General features: G+C 31.5%; 7 protein-coding genes across 21 annotated transcripts; 5 read left to right on the plus strand and 2 right to left on the minus strand.

Annotated features, from left to right (window-relative positions):
- The first annotated feature begins 647 nt into the window (after window positions 1-647).
- On the plus strand, window positions 648-4,127 carry LOC105198308 (histone-lysine N-methyltransferase SMYD3). 2 transcript variants are annotated; one of them, XM_011164975.3, is made up of 7 exons: window positions 648-779; window positions 898-1,271; window positions 2,148-2,392; window positions 2,481-2,785; window positions 2,976-3,255; window positions 3,367-3,547; window positions 3,775-4,127. In XM_011164975.3, exons 2-7 carry the CDS (start codon window positions 1,141-1,143, stop codon window positions 3,989-3,991), a joined length of 1,359 nt encoding a protein of 452 aa, XP_011163277.2. In that variant the 5' UTR covers window positions 648-779; window positions 898-1,140; the 3' UTR covers window positions 3,992-4,127. The 2 variants fall into 2 exon arrangements, with proteins under 2 accessions (XP_011163277.2, XP_011163278.2); XM_011164976.3 differs by having other exon boundaries at window positions 2,151-2,392.
- A 529-nt stretch (window positions 4,128-4,656) lies between these two features.
- On the plus strand, window positions 4,657-9,165 carry LOC105198309 (rab-like protein 6). 3 transcript variants are annotated; one of them, XM_039455517.1, is made up of 7 exons: window positions 4,667-4,786; window positions 4,967-5,136; window positions 5,289-5,466; window positions 5,548-6,038; window positions 6,447-7,234; window positions 7,635-8,136; window positions 8,256-9,165. In XM_039455517.1, exons 3-7 carry the CDS (start codon window positions 5,337-5,339, stop codon window positions 8,448-8,450), a joined length of 2,106 nt encoding a protein of 701 aa, XP_039311451.1. In that variant the 5' UTR covers window positions 4,667-4,786; window positions 4,967-5,136; window positions 5,289-5,336; the 3' UTR covers window positions 8,451-9,165. The 3 variants fall into 3 exon arrangements, with proteins under 3 accessions (XP_011163279.2, XP_039311451.1, XP_039311452.1); XM_011164977.3 differs by lacking the exon at window positions 4,967-5,136 and having other exon boundaries at window positions 4,657-4,786; XM_039455518.1 differs by lacking the exons at window positions 4,667-4,786; window positions 4,967-5,136 and having other exon boundaries at window positions 5,603-6,038.
- A 234-nt stretch (window positions 9,166-9,399) lies between these two features.
- LOC105198310 (ribonuclease H1) lies at window positions 9,400-12,076 on the plus strand. Of its 11 annotated transcripts, none has more exons than XM_039455519.1 (8): window positions 9,402-9,473; window positions 9,998-10,082; window positions 10,182-10,257; window positions 10,335-10,496; window positions 10,621-10,807; window positions 11,050-11,180; window positions 11,262-11,526; window positions 11,659-12,076. In XM_039455519.1, the coding sequence occupies exons 1-8, from the start codon at window positions 9,417-9,419 to the stop codon at window positions 11,767-11,769; spliced, it is 1,074 nt and encodes a 357-aa protein (XP_039311453.1). In that variant the 5' UTR covers window positions 9,402-9,416; the 3' UTR covers window positions 11,770-12,076. The 11 variants fall into 11 exon arrangements, with proteins under 11 accessions (XP_011163282.2, XP_039311453.1, XP_039311454.1 ...); XM_039455520.1 differs by having other exon boundaries at window positions 9,998-10,058; XM_039455521.1 differs by having other exon boundaries at window positions 9,419-9,466.
- A 316-nt stretch (window positions 12,077-12,392) lies between these two features.
- Window positions 12,393-13,002, minus strand: LOC113004042. Its single transcript, XM_026136035.2, has 2 exons — window positions 12,787-13,002; window positions 12,393-12,689 (listed from the first exon to the last, which is right to left on the minus strand). The coding sequence occupies exons 1-2, from the start codon at window positions 12,867-12,869 to the stop codon at window positions 12,545-12,547; spliced, it is 228 nt and encodes a 75-aa protein (XP_025991820.1). The 5' UTR covers window positions 12,870-13,002; the 3' UTR covers window positions 12,393-12,544.
- Window positions 13,003-13,128: 126 nt separating this feature from the next.
- Window positions 13,129-15,099, plus strand: LOC105198311 (ribonuclease H). 2 transcript variants are annotated; one of them, XM_026136034.2, is made up of 5 exons: window positions 13,184-13,292; window positions 13,624-13,638; window positions 14,170-14,223; window positions 14,297-14,522; window positions 14,763-15,099. In XM_026136034.2, exons 3-5 carry the CDS (start codon window positions 14,171-14,173, stop codon window positions 14,868-14,870), a joined length of 387 nt encoding a protein of 128 aa, XP_025991819.1. In that variant the 5' UTR covers window positions 13,184-13,292; window positions 13,624-13,638; window position 14,170; the 3' UTR covers window positions 14,871-15,099. The 2 variants fall into 2 exon arrangements, with proteins under 2 accessions (XP_011163287.1, XP_025991819.1); XM_011164985.3 differs by lacking the exon at window positions 13,624-13,638 and having other exon boundaries at window positions 13,129-13,292.
- A 906-nt stretch (window positions 15,100-16,005) lies between these two features.
- LOC105198312 (DNA-directed RNA polymerase II subunit RPB7) lies at window positions 16,006-17,937 on the plus strand. Its single transcript, XM_011164987.3, has 8 exons — window positions 16,006-16,154; window positions 16,237-16,346; window positions 16,414-16,573; window positions 16,655-16,705; window positions 16,950-17,015; window positions 17,088-17,159; window positions 17,238-17,271; window positions 17,342-17,937. Exons 1-8 carry the CDS (start codon window positions 16,143-16,145, stop codon window positions 17,356-17,358), a joined length of 522 nt encoding a protein of 173 aa, XP_011163289.1. The 5' UTR covers window positions 16,006-16,142; the 3' UTR covers window positions 17,359-17,937.
- On the minus strand, window positions 17,681-22,674 carry LOC105198313. Its single transcript, XM_039455527.1, has 6 exons — window positions 22,549-22,674; window positions 20,381-20,601; window positions 19,214-19,747; window positions 18,940-19,028; window positions 18,615-18,839; window positions 17,681-18,333 (listed from the first exon to the last, which is right to left on the minus strand). Exons 2-6 carry the CDS (start codon window positions 20,513-20,515, stop codon window positions 18,150-18,152), a joined length of 1,167 nt encoding a protein of 388 aa, XP_039311461.1. The 5' UTR covers window positions 20,516-20,601; window positions 22,549-22,674; the 3' UTR covers window positions 17,681-18,149.
- Window positions 22,675-22,832: the final 158 nt, after the last annotated feature.

A 22,832-nucleotide genomic window follows, 5' to 3' on the forward strand; every position in this document is an offset into this window, starting at 1 on the left:
GTTTTTCGTTTAATGAACAACAAAGATTGAATGACGCAACAACGCTGCATAGCGTTGACAGTTCCTCGAATTCATTTGTAAAATCGAGTATATGGGAAGACTATATTTTTGTGCAACTTTTTCAAAAATTTTGTTCAGGACAAACTTCATCTGAGACATTGTTCGTTGAAAGTTAGGTAAAAGATACGCACACATAAAAGACGAAGAAGAATCTTACTCTTTGAATTATTTAAAGTGGAATTTCATCTAAAAGAGTGAAATTCCACTTTAAAAGTGTGAAAATCCTGCCACTCTATCAAAACTGGCAGGATTTTCACACTTTTAGAATGGGATTCCACTCTAAAGATTTTAGAGAGTACGTTAAGCATAAGTTCTTCATATCCAGAGAAAGTGTGTAAAATATCAAGTGATCGGTCAAGCCGTCTTCAAAGCGCATTCCATTTTACGCTTGCAAAGTTCGCAAGCATTATTTGTTTCTGTTCATCAGTTGATAAAATAAGGATGAAATGATTCCAAAACCGTTGTGAGCATTAGAATGTGTCCATAGCGGTTTTGAAAATAATTGATTGAAGAGGGGCGATCAGCGTTGCTCTGAGTGGCTCATCTTAGGTGTGTGTTTCCCCTACCAATTTTCAATTTAACGCCGCTCTTTCTTTTTGATATCATTGGCTGTTTCGTTAGTCTCATCGAGTTCGCGAATGCGTTTGGACGCGTTTCTCCTAAGAGTTGCTGATGCAATCAACCACCTTGGTGCTGCAAGAGCGTTTTTATTTTTCAAGGTAATTTCTTTTTTGTGAAGATCTTACATTTATGATATATTGGTCACGCGGAAGGAAACTAATTAGATTTCTGCTTGAATATGTATATGGATCAAAAACAAAAGACGACTGCTTTCAGATTGGAATTGGATCACTTTGATCGAGTGCATTGCATGATCGCAATTTAGGGATTTAACTGAAAGCCATCTCAAATAAAAAGTGTCAGTTAAGCATTTGAACATTGAAATCTTTGCGAGAAGTACAATTAAAAAAGAAAAAATTTGTCTAGCAAGTGCAACTCGAAGCTAGATTTGATCACGCTTTAGAACTTTATGTATTTCGAATAGAACGTATTTCATAAATTTTTACTTGTGCTTATAAAATGAGTAACATGAGTAAAATGAGTAATGGCAACATAGTAAAAAAAGGAACAACGATCTTGACCGATAGACCATTCGTCTTTGTTCTTCGTTCAGCTTATAGAACTACGCGATGTGACAATTGCTTCAAGAGGTATGTAACTGCAAACAAGCAAAATTGCGAAGAACTTGACCTTTAATAGTTTTCTATCACACTATTTTATGATCATTAAAAAGCAAGTTCTTCGCAATTTTAGTTTGAAGAATTAAAAATTGTATATAAAAATTGTGTATAAAATATTGAATAATTTTTAATATGACCATTTGTTAACATTTCTCAATTTTAATTACATTCCCTTTTGTTACATATTTTTAATTAAATTAATTTTTTATATTATATATCAAATTACTTTCGAATATACATGCATTTGTTTTATTGTTTTATCATACACTACATTGCTATAATAATCATGCTCGTCTAAATGGGCTAAAACAAAACCTAACTTTGAAAAATTTTTATGGGAAAAATAGGGAAGTGTTTATTTTATGGGAAAGATAACATATTTCTCTATTTAACATTTAAATTTTATTTAAAAAAATATAAAATGGTGTTATTCAAATTTTCCTAATTTATATTTTGTAAAAACAAAACTTCATTACTGTGATCATTACTGCTTCCATAGGACTGAGAAAATATGATAATCTTTGTAAAATTGAAACGTACATCTGATGTTTGCTATTTTTTTAAATATTTCTATTGAACAAAATATCAAAATAAAAAGTAGTATAAGTTTTTTATTATAAATTTTGTTCGTTTAGCCATGCTACTAAAATCTAAGAATTGTCAAAAATCTTACATTAAGCACAAATTTGTAGTATCTAGAATGAGCAATATCAAAAGTCCATTGACAGAGCAATCTTCAAAATACAATGTTATAGTGTTACCATTTTATATTAAAAAAAAAAAAAAGAGCGAGAGAGAGAGAGAGAGAAATTTACCTTGTAAATACCATTGTGTAATTTATCTTAGCAGTGAGAAATTGTTAAGGTGTTCAAGTTGTCAATATGTATATTACTGCAACCGTAAGTGTCAGAAACAATCGTGGCGAATACACAAGCTAGAATGTGTATGTTTGAAAAAAACATTACCAGGAATGTTGCCAGATTCTGTCCGACTCGTGGCACGTATAATTATCAAGCTCAAACAAGGTGGGGCTAACGAAATGGACTATTACACTAAGAAAAACTACAGAAAATTTGCGGATCTTTCGTCTCGTAAGTACACTTTTACACATTTCTAAAAAAAGAAGACATTACGAAAAAAATCACAATTACACATTTAACTTGTTTATTTGGTCTACAGATTATTCGGACATGAAAGTGGACGCGAAGCATATGCCACCTTTCATTGCATTGTGCGCGATTTTAATCGAGTTTCTCGATGAAACACTCATGCCTAGTATTGCAGAATTGATAAGTATTTATGGCAAGATGAATACTAATCGTCTCGAAATACAGGACGAATTGCTGAAAGTCGTTGGATTTGGCATTTATTTGGGAGCATCCGTAGTGGGTCACAGTTGCAAACCCAATGCAGTCGCCACTTTTGAAGGAACTACTGTCATTATCCGAACATTAACGGATCTTCCTTGCTTGGACTGGTCACAGGTATTGACAAAAATGCAATTTTTAATAATCGAAAAACAGCTCTTATGATTTAAAAAATATTTTGTTATCTTTAACTATTTCATTATTATTCTTAAAAATTCAGTGTAATGAATTCTACTGACTCTTGATCATTAAAAGTAACAATTTTACTTAGGACATGCCTTACATTTGATAATTTTATTTTGTACAGATAAAAATCTCGTACATCGACTTAATTCAATCTAAAAAGGACAGACGCGAGAAACTGTACAATTCGTATCATTTCTGGTGTGATTGCGAAAGATGTAAAGAAGAAGAATCACTGACCGAAGCAGCCGCCTGTCCAAATTCATCATGTGATTCGCCGTGTTCGATCGATGCTGACAAATGCGAGAAGTGCAATACGAAAATATCTGTAAAATTTAAGGAGACGTTTCAGGAAATTGTTGACTTTACCAATCATGATTTTGAAAATATAATATTTATTGCTTGTATCCTTTTCATATTCATATTAAGAAAGTTAACTTTTTTTTTGTCTTAATGTATCAATTTTTGTAACAATGCATGTAAGATTCTATGATGTTTCTTTAAAATGTCAATAGTTCTTCGCGATTTGAATACATTCTCTTGGATTAAGAGGTTTTTGGAGAAACAGAAAAATGTAATGTATAAATTTAATGTACACCATATTTGTACTCTCGAAAAAATTTATATTGCATCAGTGAACTTGGAGTATTGGAAAGAAGTAGAGTTTTACAGCAAGCAACTCGAGGCAGGATATTTGTGAGTGAAATTATACAGATAACGGGACAATTCATGAAATCATTTTTCCAACTTAGTCTTATTTTTTATATTTTATTTATTATAACATTATAAGTCATTATATGTAACTGTAATTAGCTCGGAATAATCTGTGAGAAATAATTGCCGAATAAAAATTTTTTCCGATTTAAAAAAAAAAGCTATAAGATTATTAATTTTAATTGAAAATATTGCCCGTTTTTTTTCAGATTCTACTATGGGGAAGCGTACCCTCAGTTAGGAATGCTGTATCTTACGCTAGGAAGTGCACTGTTGAACTTGGGAAAACCGAGAGAAGCTCTTAGAACATTGAACAAAGCAAACACAGTATTAATGATAACGCACGGTAATAAGCATTTGTTAGTGAGAGAAGTATTGAAACCATTGCTTTGTAATGCTATTTTGTTGTCAAGATTTTCGTCATAAAAATATTGCTTATTGGACGTTGTAATAGAAGTGTTAAAAATGCAATAGAAAGTGCTAGATGATGTGCATATGTTACTATTGAAACTGTTTAAATCAAAGATCTGTAAAAATAAAATGTTTTTCTTTTTTTATTTTATTTGGAGCCGGCCTTACCAACTTTAAAAAACTTAATCGGCCGATTAAATTTTATTTGTTCCGAAAAATATCCATAATTTAAGATATTCATCTAATTGTAAGCACATTTCCATATTCTTTAGATAAAGTGTTTCGTGTGTGTGTAACGATTTTGTATTTTTGAAATTTTTATTAATAAAGTTTTTAAAATGTATTTTTGAATTTTCACGTATATTGGTCTAATTGATTATTCTAAATTCCTCGGACATAAAAATTCAAAAAATTAATTTTTTAAATGTTTTTTTCAAACATAAATATTTGTAAAAAAATTTTTGTAAATTATGTATTATATATTATTTGTAATATCTGTCTATGATTCGATATTTGATTGGCAAATTGGAATGCAACATCTTCAAAATAAAATATTGATTTGGATGAGATCAATGATTTATGGTTTTGTTATCTTGCGGGATTTATCGACGATCGATTTTTTATGAGTGGCACGTTGAAGGCGGTCGTCGGCGCTGCCAACTTTGCGGCGTCGAGAGAGAGAGAGAGAGAGAAAGAGAGAAAAAGAGAGAACCAGCTGCTTTATATGACAGCTGTCTCACAGCGGAGTCGTATTCAACAGCAAAAGATCCGGCTTCGTTCACGCTTCGTTCGAAGCGTGCGACACATGTGGTGAGCGCAATTTCACGCGAATTTCCGACGAATCCTCGGGATGATTTTGACCGCACGTTGCGTGATTTATCGAGCTCTCCCGACGAAAAAAATTCCGTTTGGGTTAGAGTCGGTTTCGTTCGCGCGAGGATGCGTGGGTTTTAATTACTCCGATGCTTGTACTTATCCCCTCCGTTTCAGAAGGATACGATATGTTTCGCAGTAACGACGTGGATAGAATTCGTCAGTGCTATAATAATCCTCATATGAAGCATTTAAGTTGTTTATCATCGTTATCACTCGCAATATGTTCTCAGTTTGCGTCGTAAACCACGAAGTGTTTTCTGATAATTCGTCACGAAAATTATACAGTCTGCATCTTTTGCTCAGTAAAAAATATATGATATATTTATGTTACTATTTCTTATGTTTTACAAGTATTTTTGGTGTTATTTTTGCAAAATTTTTTACTTTTATTTTTGTATATTTTCTACAGGTGTTCATAGCAAACTCTCTTTTTCAGGCATCAAAGTTAATTTCATAAACTAATGCTTCTTTGAGGAAAGATCGCATGATGTTTAATGCTATTAAGAGACTAACTGGAAAATCCGATGGGGTCGGCAATGCATCTCCCAGACCAGCCCATCAATCCATGCCGACGAATCTTCAACGGAAGTTTGCCAAAGGGGTGCAATATAACAGTAAGTACATTGCACATACCTTAGATGTAGATGATTGAGTAGAACACCAGTTGTAATGCAAACTTTACACATTATTTTTAGTGAAAATAATAATAAAAGGAGACAGGAATGTAGGAAAGACATGTTTATTCCATAGACTGCAGGGCCAAAAGTTTATCGAAGAGTATATACCTACGGAAGAGATTCAGGTGGCGAGTATACAGTGGAATTACAAGGCCACCGACGATGTGGTCAAAGTAGAGGTATGGGATGTCGTAGATCGTGGCAGACGCCGACGAAAGTTGGAAGGTCTGAAAATGGACAATGTTCCAACTAACGCGGAGAATGCTGTGGAGGAGCCTGCTCTGGACGCTGAATTCCTTGATGTTTATAAAGGCACTAACGGTGTCATTATCGTCATGGACATCACGAAGAACTGGACGTTCGACTATGTCCAGCGTGAGCTGCCGAAGATACCTAGCCATATACCTGTCATTGTTCTCGGCAATCACTGTGACATGTCACATCACAGAACCATCACCGCGGATCACGTGACGTACTTCATAGATTCGCTGCAAGAAAGATTAGCACAAGTAATTGAAACGATTGTTAACATTATGATTATTGCAAGTTTTGTTATCAACATATTTTCTTATAGTAAATTTAAAAAGGTCAAAATTAATTTGTCTAGCAAGAATTTAATTAAAATCTTTTTTAATTTCTAAAATTCTTTTTTAATTTCTAAAATTAAGAAATTAATTATTAATTCCATTCTTTGTCTCAATCTAACAGTTCTTAATATTTTAATAATACTAGAGCTTTCTGCACATAATTCCAGAAAGTTAAAATTTTTTAGTGAAGTAAAATCTGTATTTTATTAGTAAAATATTTTATTAAACCAACTTCTCGAAAATAACCTTTATAATTCATATCATAGTACTCGTAGCTCCAACTAAAAACAAAAACTTCTCTCAATTTAGAATTTAAATAAATTGTTGCAGGTGAGATACGCAGAGTCATCGATGCGAAATGGCTTTGGCCTAAAATTGCTGCATAAATTTTTTAATCTACCGTTTCTCCAGCTGCAACGTGAGACACTGTTGAAGCAGCTTGAAACTAACGAAGAGGAGACGCGTCTGACTATTCAAGAGCTCGATCTCTTCCAGGACAGCGACGATGCCGATTACAACAAATTCCTAGATAATCTCGTGAATCGTAGAAGAGCCCTCGCCGACTCAGTGTCCGCCAGCAATCTAGTCTCAAATGTTCCGTCATCTATGAGTAATTATCACCTTGCCTCCTCTAGCACAAATGCTATCGGAGAGGTCAAAAGATCGATCTCGATGCCTGGTCCGATCGGCGGTGGAACTCCAATACCAGTGAAAAATTTGGAAATAAAATCCTTACCGAGGAAAGACAACTCGACGGCAAGTACATCGGACAACGTACCCAATTCTAAAACGCAGATTGCAACGTCATCCATTACGCAAAATTCCGCTGCTAAAATAGAAGCGGCTAAACCAGCTGAATCTATCAATAATGAGGGAAAAGATTCGATCAATCGATCATCGTCACTCATGTCTAAAATCTTTGGCCATAAGAAGGAAGACGAGACAGATGGGTCAAAACTGCCAAATAAAAGTGTTAGTTTGAAAGAACCGTTGACTAGTGTTGAAGACTTCGTACCCGATGGAATGCTGGACAAATCGTTTTTAGAAAGCCCGAACTCTAATTCTCTCACTCCAGAGCCAGATCTTGCGCCAACTCAAGAAGACGCAGAATCTGAGAGGTGAGTAAAGAATTTTCTAAACTTGAACTTATACTTCTAGGAAACGTAAGTAGAAGGTAGACTAAAAAATAATATATACAATATTATACTTTGGCTTACAAATTACTTGTGATTTTGTTTAAATTTATTTTAATAGCTAGAGATATTAAAACTTATGTAAATTATTACATTACTGTTCCTTAAAATCTATAGTTTTTTTTTCTTTACCTTCTTTTTTTATTTTTTTGTATTTATCAATGATTACTTTTTATTGTCTTGCAAAGTTTTTTCAGTAATAAAATTCTCTAAAATTCTTTAATATATTGTTACAATTAATACAACTTTAATATTAAAAATTATTTTCCATTTTATAATATATTATCATAATATTAAAGTAACATAATATAATATTTTTACGCAGTGACATGGAGACTGGCAATCCTCTGGTAGCTGGTTACGAGGATGATTTGTCATCGATCGAAGAAGTAGCTTCTCCTGAACAGCCAAAATTAGCAGAAAATCCTCTGTCCAAACAGAAACACAAATTAGAACCATTAGCAGGTCCAGAGATAAATATCGAGAAACCAAAACAAGTCACGAAACGCGATTCTGTTTCTTCTATAGAGCAAGAATTGCGTAACTCCAACGAATATGAATCGAACGAACAATCAGACATAAACTCGGACGCTTTTGATAGTTGGTTGCGACGAGATTCGAAATGGCGACAAAGTCCTGAAGGTGGTGAAGACGTGAGCAGCACCAGTATGAGGAAAGATAGACTGGAATTGAGCGACAAGAGTCTGGACGTTAGCGTGACAAGTTCTAATGTTCACTTAGAGCTACTTGATGACACTAGCATGCGCCACGTAAGCTCTAATGCCAGTAGTCCGGTGATGAAGGAGAAAAAGAAACACAAAGAAAAGGTAATTGTTTCGTATAAGCAGTAAAAGAAAATTTTTATTTGATTAGTTGAGTGCGTGTATTCTTCTCAATTTTGCAATTATCATGACTGATTTTGAATCATATTTTTTTACCACTTTAGGGAGATGAAAAAGAGAAGAGGAAAAAAAAGAAATCGAAAGATAAGGATAAGGAAAAAACAGAGAAGACTGAAAAGAAAAAGAAACGGTCATCGCATCGCTCGAAGGATGAAAATCGAGAGCGTGACGAACTTGAGGAGTTTTTGAACGGTTCGGTTACGAGAATCGGCGTTGATGTGGCCTACGAGGCGATTTAGCGTTCTGGAAATATTATCGATAATGACTTTTAAGTTACGCATCTTCCAAAAAAAGGACTTCGCTCTCTTCGATGTAATGTATGTTACGCTCCCCCTCGAAACAGTGGAGAAAGATTATTTTTCCCGGAAAAGAAATAATGCGTTTCGGGATTGTGCTGTTAACCTGCGAGAGAATATACTCATTTTCCGCGAATTCGGCGAGACGCCCGTTTTACGAGCCGCATTTCAGCCGGATTCGGCATTTCAGTCTGCCATGATAAAAATTTTATCGAGGGATATGTTTCAGCGGTCAAATCTGCACTTATTTATATTGCATTTCCGATTTTGGATATTTGACGATTTTTAATAAGCATTTAAAAGACCATGTACATGGCGATGAGTTTGTTGTATGAATGAATGTAATAGAAGAATATATTATACCTACGTGATATGACGACTATGTGACATTACAATGGCATACTTATGAAATTATTTATTATATTTTCTATTTTTAATATCTGTGTTCACTTAAAGTAAGATTCATATGTATATTTATCGTTGATATCATTTATAAATTTTCTCTTTAGCTTAACGCATGCTCTGTCCTTGTTGAATATAATTCTTTTAAAGAAGTTATTCTATATAAGAATGTTACGTTATTGTTGTATTTTTCATAATGGTGTATAGCATTGTACGATCATTGCAGCTTCATGTTAATAAATGTATATAAAATAAATTTTTTGTCTATTTTTTTAGTTTATACAATGTATTATCAACAAACATGTATATAAAATTGTTTTTAAAAAATAAAAATCAAATACATAAAACATTTAAAACTAAAATGAGAGAAATGCATTTGTCCTTTACAGCTGAATTTCTTGTATTATTTCTTTTCTCTTTTCATCTTTTTCTCTTTAAAATAGTGCAACCTTTGACTATACAATAGTCAAAGAGTGCAACTACGAGGAACAAACCTCTCACTTGTTCATGATAGAAATTCTACCATGCTGTTACTCTCACTCAAATGTGATCGTTTGGTTAAGTGTAATCATAACCTTCACATTTTCAAATTTGTCCTTTTTATTATTTTCTGCATGTGAGATAGTTGTTATTAAAGTTCTTATAATAAGAATTCTAGTTGTTATATGCTGATAGTAAAAAAGATAAAGTGCGTAAATTATAACTAAAACGGTTTATTATAACCTTTAGTTCAGTGCACGTAGGTGCACGTCTGGTAGTAAATTTGACATAGACGAGTTGTAAATTTATACATAATCAAAAATACGAACCAAAAAACTTAAAGTAAATCATAAAAATAATATTAAATTGCAAAATCCTACAAATTAATTTTATTAGTATTTCATTTAAAAATTACGATTATGTAAATTAGTTTTTAATAATATTGTAATGGTTGCTTATTCTATTATAAAAAAATAAATGTTCATGAAAATAAGTGCCTCATAATTTTAAAGATTTATCTTAATTATTCTTCTTCATTGTTTACTGATTATTTATACTTAGTTATTTTTGTGTAATAATAGAAAAATATTTAAATATTATTTATATAGGAACTATTAGTAAAAAGCTGTTCTAAAAGATTACTTGACTTTTCATCAGAAGATTCAGGAAGTAAATACATTAATATTAACACTGGTAGTAAAAATGGGAACATTAATCAACAAAGATATAATTTTTTAGACTAAAAATTATCTGTATTGAATAAATTGATGAAATTAAATTTTGTATCTATAGCAAGGCATTATTTCTTAAGCAAAATGCCTTACTATGCAGTAGCCAGGGGTCTAAAACCTGGAATTTATGCCACTTGGTAAGGCAATTAATTTAATGACTTGATCTAATGATTATGTGTCAGCAAAAATAAATAAGAGCTTTTGTTTTTAATAGGGATGAATGCAAGAGTCAAGTTCATAAATTTCCTGGAGCGATATATAAAAAATTTATAACAGAAAGAGAGGCTGAAAACTTCATAAAAGAACGTTCCTCTTCAATTAAAGGTACAAATTCTACTAGAATCCTTGCTTCATCGAAAATTGTTAAATCCGTGAGGTAAATATCATAGATAAAAGACAGAAGTAAAATATATGTATGTGTGTGTGTGTGTGTGTAGAATTATTACATTTTATTATATCATAAAATTCAAGCCAAGCATTAAAGTTAATATTTTATTTAGCTCTCAAGCCCTGCCAGAACAATTGTTTGCACTTGGTGGAAAGCAGTCTGCAATCACTCATACAAAACCATTATTATTTTCAAAAAGAACTTTATCGACAAGTAATGATAATGAACAACCAAGTAAGAAGAGGAAAATAGCAGACATTTCAGATAATTGCCTCGAATCAGCTCAGTATCTTGATCAGGTTTGAAACAAATAAAATGCTTCTCACAAGAAGCATATGAAACTAGAAAGTCAAACCAATTGATCCATTTGTTCTATTTATTATTTTATTAAATATATAACTAGTTAATAATTTTATCAATTTTTTTCATTTCATGGAGTTGATGGGTTTGATTACTATGATTTTTGAGATTTGTGTGTTAGTTTAAAAATAAGAATAAATTGTACTGTAAAGATACATTGTATAAATTTGACATTCTGTAGGATGACAAAACGAATTTTATTGTGGATGAAGAGGGTTACGTGAATGTTTTCACGGATGGCGCATGCAGTTCAAATGGGTACAAGAATGCGCGAGCTGGTATTGGTGTTTGGTTCAAAGACAATCATCCCTTGTATGCTTTATTTTCTCAGTCTCATTAATTGTGTATCAGAATTTAATAAACCTATGCGTAATACAGTTATAATTTTCATAGAAATGTATCCAAACCAGTGGAAGGACGATGTACCAACAACATGGCAGAAATCCAAGCTGTCACAGTTGCTGCAAGACAGGCAAAGAAAGCAGGAATCAAGAAGCTAAAAATCAACACAGATTCCAAATTCCTTATTTCCTGCATCACAAAGTGGATGCCAAACTGGAAGAAAAAAGGGTGGATCACAGCAAACAACAAACCAGTTATAAACAAAACAGAGCTGCTAGAAATGGAGAGAGAACTGGAGTCTTTGACCATTGCTTGGGTAAGCAATTTTTTAAAGTTTTTTAAAAATATAATTTAATGTTATATATAATATACATTTATAAATGTTTATAAGTAATGTAATATAAATATACACCATTGTGAAAGTATATATAAAATGTCTATTTTCCAGAATCATGTAAATGGACATGTAGGAATTTATGGTAATGAAATGGCAGACAAGCTGGCAAAAGAAGGCTGCTTGCAATGTCAAAGTCAAGATAACAAAATTAATAATAATTAAAAATAAAAGTATTTCCTAAATTAAGGAGTGTCCCATTTGACCATGTTGCAATTGGCAGCTACTTATAGCGAAACTTTTCTCTTAGAACAGTTTATCAAAATATTTTATATTAAATTAGCCAATTAGCAACATTATTAATTGGGTGTCATCCTTAAATTACTTATTTTATTTTTGTGTACACACACCCATATATATGTAAACTTTTCTATAGAAAATATTGTATAGGTATTTATTATAAAATTAATGTAACGTATATAATATGTACTTTCTTTCTATTGAATAGACTATTATGAAAAATATAACACAATCATGGATACAAAAATTACTGAAGTTTTACATACATACATATATATATATATATATATATATATATATATATTAAACTGATTCATAAAAGCTATAATTATTAATTTATACAGAAATCAATCGAGTTCAACACTAGAATTTCACTGTTTTTGTTCAGTGGATTTGTAAATGATAATGGTTATAATTCTCTATAAATTAGTCTGGTTATATTTTTATAAACAGATTTTTGTAACATCAAAATTATAATTGCTGTTAAATTATTTAAAAAAAAAAGGAGCTATATGCTGTTATGTAAATATAAAAATATTAAGCAAATATAAATGCAAAAATACTGAAATATTATTGTTAAATTAAATTTACATAAATTGTTACATAATTTACATGTTAATCTATTTACATAAATACATTCCTTTGGTGTTGTAATAAAGGATATCAATTGTTAAATCAGTGTGAACTTGATAAACAAATATTATTTTTGTGTAGATGAAGCAGAAGCATTTGCATCCTCGTTCGTTGTCTGCTGGCTTAGCGATTTTGATCTTGTTGAGATTTGTTTAAGAAGAGTGTAAATGTCCTCCGGAGACACTTGTAACGCTAATAATTCCAACACGATGCTATAACAAAGAGAATTGTATTATAATAAAATTGAAAGTTAGGTTATGTTTCGTGAGCAAAATTCGATTTTCAATAAATCGTCGCAGAGTGTTTTACCGTAAAACGCCGGGTACCGTAGAGATTCCCGTTATTTCGGCCAGTTCAATCAGTTCCTGCTGATGCGATTGCGAAAATGCCATTTTTCGCAAAATTCGTGAATTGTGCAAATTGTAAGACTTTCAGATTTGCCGCGGGAAATTACTTACAGGAAATAAGCTCGAAATTCAGGATAGGCCCTAAGCAACTGTAGCATTTAAAGATGATTGGTTGGATCCAAAAGTAAAAACCAATTATTTTCAACTGAACAGCACGTCAGGCACCCAATGAAATTTTTCAAACGGTCACGTGCTACGTAAATACTGGGAATCACAGATTTCAAATTTCTATAAAAAATGTTATGTATACATCTACATATCAGCTATATACATCGTGTGTAACGTTTAATCACAAAGAGGAAAAGCGCCATTTGTGTAAGAAGTCCTCTGACCAACGTGATTCAGATGTTTGCACGGCAGACAGAAGGCTGAAGAACGTTAATTGTGTGATAATTGCTAATTGATTAAGTAAGTGGTTTAACAAACGTCACTTTTCGTTCACGAAAAGATAGAATGATTAGAAAGAAAATCGATCCTAGATAACCATATTTTGATTAAATTGAACTGACGAGGACTTGCTTGTCCATGGTCCGTTGCTCTTCTGTCGTAAAATAAATCTTCGTATATGCATGAAATGTTGTAATTGGGATTGCAATTTAGAGAAATATCGCGGAATTGTTAGTCAATATTAACTCGACGATAGTAATGATGAAGGGATAGTTGAGACTAGGTTAAAAATTAATATTATCTTGACATATGTCTTCTTTTATAACTGTATTCTGATGGCTACGTCTTCGAGATCGTAATTATAGACGTAAGTATAAAATAAGAATTTTTGAATGATTTTATATTTGCTAGATGAAGAAAAGAAAAGAAAATATGCAATTTTCATTATTTGGAATTTTCTTCATTTTTGATGTTATCTACCGCCTTCTCCCCCCCCCCCCATTTCTACTTATGATTGTGTTTCTTCTGATTTAATATCATTAAAATAATGAAATAAAAGAAATTTTTTAATGAAAAAAATATAATTGGCATTTTTCTCTTCTTTGATACTAATAACAATCTTTTTTTTTATAATTATGTGCCTTCTGATTTAATACCACATCTTCAAGACTATAATTATACTAATATAGAAAAATAAGAACTGAACAATTAAAATTGTATTCATAAGATGAGAAAAAAGGAAAACGAAAAGAAAATTAATTGACTTTTTTTTCTTTGATTCTATTTTTGATTTTTTTTTTATAATTTTGAGTTAATAGTATAATTATCAAAAAATAATAGTCATAATAGTTATTGTAAAAAAGTTGAGTTTAAATTCTTAAATTTATTTTCTTAATAGAATGCCTTATTACGGAGTAGCCATTGGTCGTAATACTGGAGTGTATGACAATTGGTAAGGAAATTACGAAATAATTAAAACTAAATTATTTCTGATTAGAGTCTAAATGAATGCTTTCTGTTACAAGGGAGGATTGCAGAGACCAAGTAGATGGATACTCGCATAACAAGTATAAGAAGTTTGATACGCCGGATCAAGCTTGGGACTTTGTTGATCAACATTCTTCAAGAAGCGATACTCGACAAACTTATGATTCTAACACTAAAACTGTAGCTTGTCGAAGTAATGACAACCAAATTGCATTAAGAGGAGGTCATATGGAAGCTAATAGCTATCAACGTACTGATTATACGGTATACAGTAAAAAATATTTTTAGTAACATATGCATGTACTTAAATATTAAATAAAATAGATATTTTTATTTTCATAATTATACAATTTGATAAAATATATATTTCTTACATTTTATGTATCAATTTTAGAAGCATATTTGAAATTTTCCAACATTCTTAAACTTAATTCTTTAACGCTATTTCAACATTTCCATTTTTTTCCATGTCCTTTTTTTATAATGATTTTTGTTGATTTACAGACTGGTAGAAACACCACCATCGTGCGCCAACGTTCTTACGCGAGTGGTAGGGATGGAAACGGCTATTTTGTTGAGAAATCTATACGTACTTACTGGCGCAATTGTTAAAAAAAAATATCAGAAAAGAATCTTCCTTTTTCTATATATTGAAGAATTAACTGTGTAACACTTAAGACGTGCATTGAAGAAGTTATATAAGTTTATGAAGTTATAATTGGTTGGAATATATACGTTATCCATTATATGCAAAAGTTACTGATAATTAACCAACTTTACATATCTTATTACTTTTTTTTTTTTAAGCATGTCATGATGAATAAATATTACTGAAATACTATAATTAACTTATTTTCCAGTCCTTGAAGAATTATGATCTTTGATTTAATTAAAATAATTTTTATGAGTAGAATTTGTAAACAAGTTAATATTATCCCTGCTTTCGAAAATTTAGTGAAATTATTGTTTGGAATTTTTTCGTCCTGTAATGAATGATTCTTACAGATTCGCTTGTCTTTAAGTTCCCTTGAGATCAAATTCATGTATTTTTGTTTTTTTATTTCTATTTGATATTTTTCTAGTCAAGGTTATTAGTATTATGTATTGTACGAAGTGGCAAGAATCTGAGAATTGAATATGAATCTTACGTGACAGGTATGATCACCTCAATACCGAGATTTTTTAGCATTTTTAGCGGAATACGGAACATTTGTATGAAATTTCTAAGGGCCACTTGCACCAACGCCGATTAACTTAATCGCTGATTAGTCTATCGGAATTGACCAATCGTATTTGTCGTTAAGTAAAAACGACAAATGCGATTGGTCAATTCCGATAGACTAATCAGCGATTAAGTTAATCGACGTTGGTGAAAGTGGCCCTAAAAGTACAAAAGTCCAGTTCTTTTGCGAACTTCTATGTATGTATGTATGTACATACGTCTGAATTTTTAGGATGTGTACTGGTTTTTCTGTTAAAAAATATGAGTTTACAAAAAGGCCTCTTTGAAATAGAATTTTTTAGTTAATAATAGAAATAAAATTTATTTTTCTTTGTATTCATGTGAACATGAAGGATGCTTGAAGAAAACGAAGCGGTTAGCATTCAGTGAACTGGTTGTTATTGGTGTATTCTTTTGGATCATCCAATCAAACCTTTTAGTTTTAGAAGAATACACCAATAACAGTAAACGCTCACTCAACTGTTAAGTTTGCTGAATAGGGAATTTAGTTCCGTAGAAATTTCTCTTTTCGTCATGTGGTGCCGGAATGTTTACTAACGATTGTATTTTCTAACCTGTATAGATTTGTTTACTGTAACTTTTATCTACCGGTAGAAGGTAGTAAAATATTGTTTAATTCTATTATTTAATACTTAAACATCATGTTTTACCATGTAAGTTAACTTTTATTTATTTATTCTGTATTATTAACTCAATAAAAAAACAATTGTTCGTTAATTTCTTAAATTAATACAGATTTCGTTGGAGCATGAGATTCTATTACATCCTCGGTATTTCGGCCCGCAATTACTTGACACCGTAAAGCAGAAGCTCTACACAGAGGTGGAAGGCACTTGCACAGGAAAGTGAGTATCATGCTTATATTTTAATATCTGGAAATTCTCCGAGATCTTTAATTACTTGTTTGTTCAGATATGGCTTTGTTGTCGCAGTCACAACGATTGACAATATCGGAGCTGGTATTATACAACCTGGACAGGGTTTTGTAGTATATCCTGTTAAGTATAAAGCGATCGTATTTAGGCCATTCAAAGGTGAAGTGCTGGACGCGATAGTGACTCAAGTGAATAAGGTACGAATTATTTTCTGTGGATTGATTTGAGTATTGATAATTGTCAAACAACTCAATGTTCCATATCTTTTACATTTGTAGGTTGGAATGTTTGCTGAAATAGGTCCACTTTCATGCTTTATATCTCATCATGTGAGTAATAATGATAATTGTAAAATTATAAATTAAATATTAGAATGATATGTAAATAACACAAAAAATATTTTTTTTTCTTTCAAAAGAAGTTATTTTTTGGTCAAAGTAGATCTTTGAGTTTAATATTTTCATATTAATTATTAAATACATTTTTAATTATGAAAGTAAAATGGTACAAATTTGATAACTAAATTAGAATAATATATGAATAAATTATTAATATAAATCTAAATTTTTATAGTCAATTCCAGAAGATATGCAGTTTTGCCCAAATGTGAATCCAGCTTGTTACAAATCGAAAGAAGAAGTAAGTTATGCTGTAAAATATTGTGTATGTTGCAACAAAAATTTCATAATTATAAATTTGGATGTCTTTCAGGATGTAGTTATCCAAGCGGATGACGAAATTAGACTGAAAATTGTGGGAACAAGAGTCGACGCTACAGGAATTGTTAGTATTAAGTTAATAATGAAAGTTATTTTATCACTTCACATTAATTTACATATTAAATTACTTATTTTTTTCCAGTTTGCTATTGGCACGTTAATGGACGATTACTTAGGTAATAACATTTTTTTTAACGCTATTATTTACAATGCATTTAAATGCAACATTATTCTTTCTTTTTCCAGGTCTTGTATGCAATTAGTGTATTTACAGTATATCTAAATTTTAGTAATTTAACATGAATAATTTTCTATTCCGGAAACAAGTGTCTTAAAATACTTTCTACTTTATAAGCAGTATAAGATCAAGCATATTATTTATCCAAAAAGATATAATAATAATAAAAGTCATTCAAATAATGTAAATAACCATATATGGATGGAACGATAATAATTTAGATATTCTATCTTTATAATTACATCAAAATAATAATAATAGTATAATAAATTGAATAGGAATTAAACATTGAAAGAATTCATAGGAATTAAACAGTATTTATAAAATAAAATTAAGTACGAAATATATTTACGAAACATTACTTTAATGGTATCTTATGTGTTATTAACAATCCACAGAGGCGAAGCAAATTGATGCTATGATATACAGAGTGCTTCACTAACTCTGTTAAATAGTTCTCATTTTCCAACATTTTTCAAATATACTGCAATATAAATTATCATATTTTACAGAAATATTCTAATGCAAAATTAGCATTGCTACCATTCTGACAATTAAAAAACCAGGTAGTTTGTAATTATATAAAGATACTGTTTAGGTAATGCACATCATTTTAATTCATATCTCTTATTTACTACCGACCATCATTTCGTGACGATGCATTTGTAACGATATGGATACACATCAGCAACATTCGACAACATTGACTTGTGGAAAAAAGCACAACTATTCGTTGTGACGATTTGGATCGATTTTGAATAAAATTTTATAATTCTAGCAATGATTTACTTCAACTGATGAATCTTAAGGCAATGCTCAATTCAAGGAATCCTCATTGCTACCAAACAAACTTGCGAGACCTGTGAATAGTGCTAATTTTGGTGCAATGCGCAGATCTTTTTTCGTGACTGTATCTTGATCAGGCATCATCTTGTCTGTAATATGCTTATAAATTTTCCCATCGGCATTAACATAAAAAGTGGAGAAGCCATCGTACCATCTGAAAAGATTATATATATTAATGTTTTGTTCCCATATTAATGGGAATTTGTTCCCATATATTAGTGTTTTGTTCCATAATTAGTTTCCATAAGCAAAGTTAATTGAAACAAATTTAAATTATTTAATTTTTTTTCAATAAAAAAACACTAAAATAAAAATACAAAAACGAAGTTCTTTTCAAATAATAAAAAATTTTGATTTTAAGTGATTATAAAAATAATTTTTTTATTACAACTGTGTTGCTATTAATACAAGTGTCTATAGCACATTCTTACTTACACTTCTTGGTTAGTGCTTATGGCATCTTGTATCTTCCAAACTTTATACTTCCAAAACATAGAGAATACCTTCCAGCCTGTAACCCCTCGTATACGCCAACGAACTTGCACTGTATCGTTTTCAGGGTGCATTGTGATCTTTATGATATCGAATTTAACGTGCGCAAACTTTATATGACCAATTATCCTTAATAATATTACCTGTTTCGCATAATTCATAAGACCCCTGTAATATTTTTTTTTTTAATTTTTAACACATCATAAGGAAATATAAACATTTAATGTGTGAAATTCTCAAGTGTTTTAAATACTGAAAAATAATTTACCTTGTTGTTACTCCTCTAAAATTGTTGATGAAAATTAGATCCTTGGTATATATTGAAAAATTCAGAGGTTTTACAAACAGCTTTGGTAACTGCAAACATTTCAATCAAGAAAAAATTGTCTGGTGCGAGAGGACTGTTTATACTAGACAATTATGCTTAGGGTGTTTCAGAATTATTGTACTTTGTTTCTGAAAGCACATGATTTTAGATTCTAAGAATCTAATTTACAAAAAGTGCAATAATTCTGATCTATCTTATAAATTATGCGACATACATCTTGACTAAGACAATCAACTATGGATTGCAGTTGTTCTTGCGATGGTTTACCCTCGTTACCCTTTTCTTGTGGTGATGATTGTTGCAGGCTTGTTTTTAGATTGCTCGTGTCGTCGGAGATAAATAAGATATTTTTATCAATATTTGTTTCTTGATTACTGCAGAAGCTTTCTAAAGGAATCATTCTATTATTATCTAGAAATGAATTATTATCATTTCTTATAACACTTTGTGCTTGAAATATTTTAATATTGTCTGGTGCAATTCCTATGGGAGCCACATGTTTCTTGTTTTTCAAGAGGGCAACACTGAGCCTTTGTGACTTAGGTAGCCTGTGTGGATTCTGGACCCAATACATTGTTGTGCTCTTGCTCTCGCCATCAACATATCGCCTGGCCAGCTTTTCATTCCATCGATTGTGAACATCAAGATAAGCTAGCGATAAATTTGGAGGAAAGGTACATCCTGCAAAAGGTACTGATTTGGCTGAGGTATTTGCTCTTACAGACAGTGTTCTCTGTGTACCCAAGAACTGAAAATTTACAGATACATTAAGTCAGTAACTACAATATACAGCTATAAGCTATAAGAACATAAAAATTGGCAATTATTCTTATTAGTAATAAATATAATAAAAATGATTAAAATTGTGGTATAATTGTTTTTACTTTCAAATTTAGAATGCAATTTAGTTTGTCATTTAGTCTTGGTCATCTGTCAGAAGCTTAGCACCATAAATTTGCAAGTCGTTACCTATTGTATTTTTATTAAAGAAAATTTTGCTCCGAATATCTCTAATTGAAAGAAAGAATGCGTAATATTTCTGGGACATCCTGTACATCGCGCATCAACAAACAATCCAGCGTGTACAGGCATTTTAATTTTTTACAATGTGACATGCAACGTCTGTCATTAGATCACTCTTCGATCGTCATGACTCAACCAGGAACCGGAGATTCGAGTTTCACGCAGCGCTGTTGTGAAAATCGTAGCGGAAGTTCGCATTTCGAACTCGGTGAATTTAACGTCGTTTGCTAATAGTCACGCGATTATGTAAGCATTTGGAGGTTAGGACGGTCAGACACCGCGTATTCGTCGCAACGCTGGATACCGGGGTTTGCGGGGTTGCGCAGTATCCACGAGTCGAACGAAATCAACGACGCACCTGCTTCAAAAAGGCAGACGATTCTATGTTCTTCTGCAGCTGAGTACGGTCGAGCTTCGACGGCGGTTTACGACCGCCACCGCCGCTGACGAGCGACGACAGCCGGCCGGGCAGCGTGCGAAAGCACATGGACATGTTGCGCGATCGCACACGATGACGGCTCGCCGTTCAGATCGACATCCTCTGTGACGGACCGCAAAAACACACGGTGCGCCACTAGCCTACTACGCGCTCAGGGGTTACAAACTCCTATGCTTTTTTCGGTACCAGTGTTTGCAGCGCCATCACTTTTTGACACCCTCACAGACGAGAACTAAATTTTATTGTGTGAGTGTTCCGCCATATTGATATACACATACAAACTGAAAGTAGGTGAGGATGGTGAATAAATTGAGGCATTTTTTCTTTTATTAAAAATATTTGCTATTAATATTTATTTACAAATTAGAATACATTGAAAATAAGAATAAGAATATTTATTATAACGTATAATAGATACAATACACAATTATAATATAATATACAATATACAATTTATATTTTATATTTGTCAAATATTTGTATGTTCTTTTTCGTATTGTTTTTCCATTTTATATTGTATTGTATAGTATAAAATTTTTGATTAACAAATTAATTCGGTGTTCAAAATTGTATGTGATGGACATAATAAAAATTTAAATATAAAATTATAAGATGAACGGGATCTACGATAAATGCCCAAACAGAATATCTTATCCTGAATTGTATATCGTCTTGCCTATAACACAAATAAAAAACCAAAAACTAAGCATATGTATTATAAATATTGTGAAAGTAAAAAAATTGCTAAATATATACGCTGCATTTCTAATATTGTGAAAGTAAGAAAGTTGCAAAATATATATACTGTATTCTTTCATGATAAATGCATACTGCATACAAGTATTTCTCACAATTACTATTTAAACATTATATTTATATAAATTATGCCAATATACGTAAAATTTAAATACAATAATATAATTTAAACAGGCACCAAAGCACTTATCAGGGCATTATCCGAGAAAATTTATATATATATATATATATATATATATATATATATATATATGTATATATGTATAATTATATGTATAATATAAATTTTTTTACGGGTTTTTCACAATTATTAGGAAACAATTAACATTGGTTTATAATAGTTGTTAGCGTAAGAAATTGGCCAATCATAATAGATTTATAAAAATATACTCGATTATGATTAACCAATTTTTACTGTTATGGCTATTATAAACCAACTGTTATTCATATGTTAGGATTAAGAATTACCTGTGGTGGAACATCATTATTTCTCAACATCATATTGATGAAGTCCTCTCGTATTTTTGTAGTTTTATCCTCCTTGCCCTTACATTTTCTTCTATTTAATATCAAATTCTTGTAATTGTCTCTTGTTGTATGCTTTGTTCTTGATGCTGTATAGTATTCTTAAATTGTGTTGTACATGCCTCTGTTGTTATGAAAGGAACAGCAGTCCGATTTAGTCTTCGATATTTGGAAGTCCCAGTATAATCACTTTCTTTAAAGTGTTCATAACAAATTCTAAGCTTACTAATTTCATTTTCTTTGTAGGGTTTCAAAATTAAACTTTTTAACCACTTTTCACGCATGTGTACATTTGTTGGAAATACATGCGATGGCATATTTTTCTTTTATGTACAATTGAGTACACAACATGCTCTAACCATTCTGGTACACTTATTCTTTAATCTATAAACAGAAAAAAAACATCGGATATAAACATTACATTTAATTTATCCAAAGTATTTATCCAAATGCAATTGATACTTACAGACGCAAACCTAATTTAATAACGAGAAATACGTGATCTTCTTCTTCTTTCTTTTTATTGATATCCGTCCCCAATAATTCAACAGCATAACTGGACCAATACAGAAACAATAACTGGAATAATAAAACACCGAAATCCGATTGTGATGCACACAACAAACACAAAAATGTTAACGGATTAAAGCGTTCGAACTCCTAGTGCTCCTAGGCTGCCAATATGGCGGAACACTCACACAATAAAATTTAGTTCTCGTCTGTGAGGGTGTCAAAAAGTGATGGCGCTGCAAACACTGGTACCGAGGAAAGCATAGGAGTTTGTAACCACACGGTGCGCCACTAGCCTACTACGCGCTATGAAACTTACGCGCGTGCTTTTCAACGCGGTCCGCCGCGGTGTCGTTCTCTCCGGTTCCGGAACGTTCCTGCGCACTTCGCGAGATAGCGCTTCGCAAGGTAGCGCCAAAAAATATATTTTTTAAAAATTGCTCGAAACTCGTGATATACAATAAGCTTTTTCTTTTTAGCTATACTGGCTGTACTTGTTCATAATTTATCTTATTCCCTTCGCGTCAGAAGAAAGATGAACTTTGAACTAGTGTAACTAGTTCAGCTAACAAGAACAAGC

Source organism: Solenopsis invicta, chromosome 12 (genome assembly GCF_016802725.1).
Source record: "Solenopsis invicta isolate M01_SB chromosome 12, UNIL_Sinv_3.0, whole genome shotgun sequence".
NCBI lineage: Eukaryota > Metazoa > Arthropoda > Insecta > Hymenoptera > Formicidae > Solenopsis > Solenopsis invicta.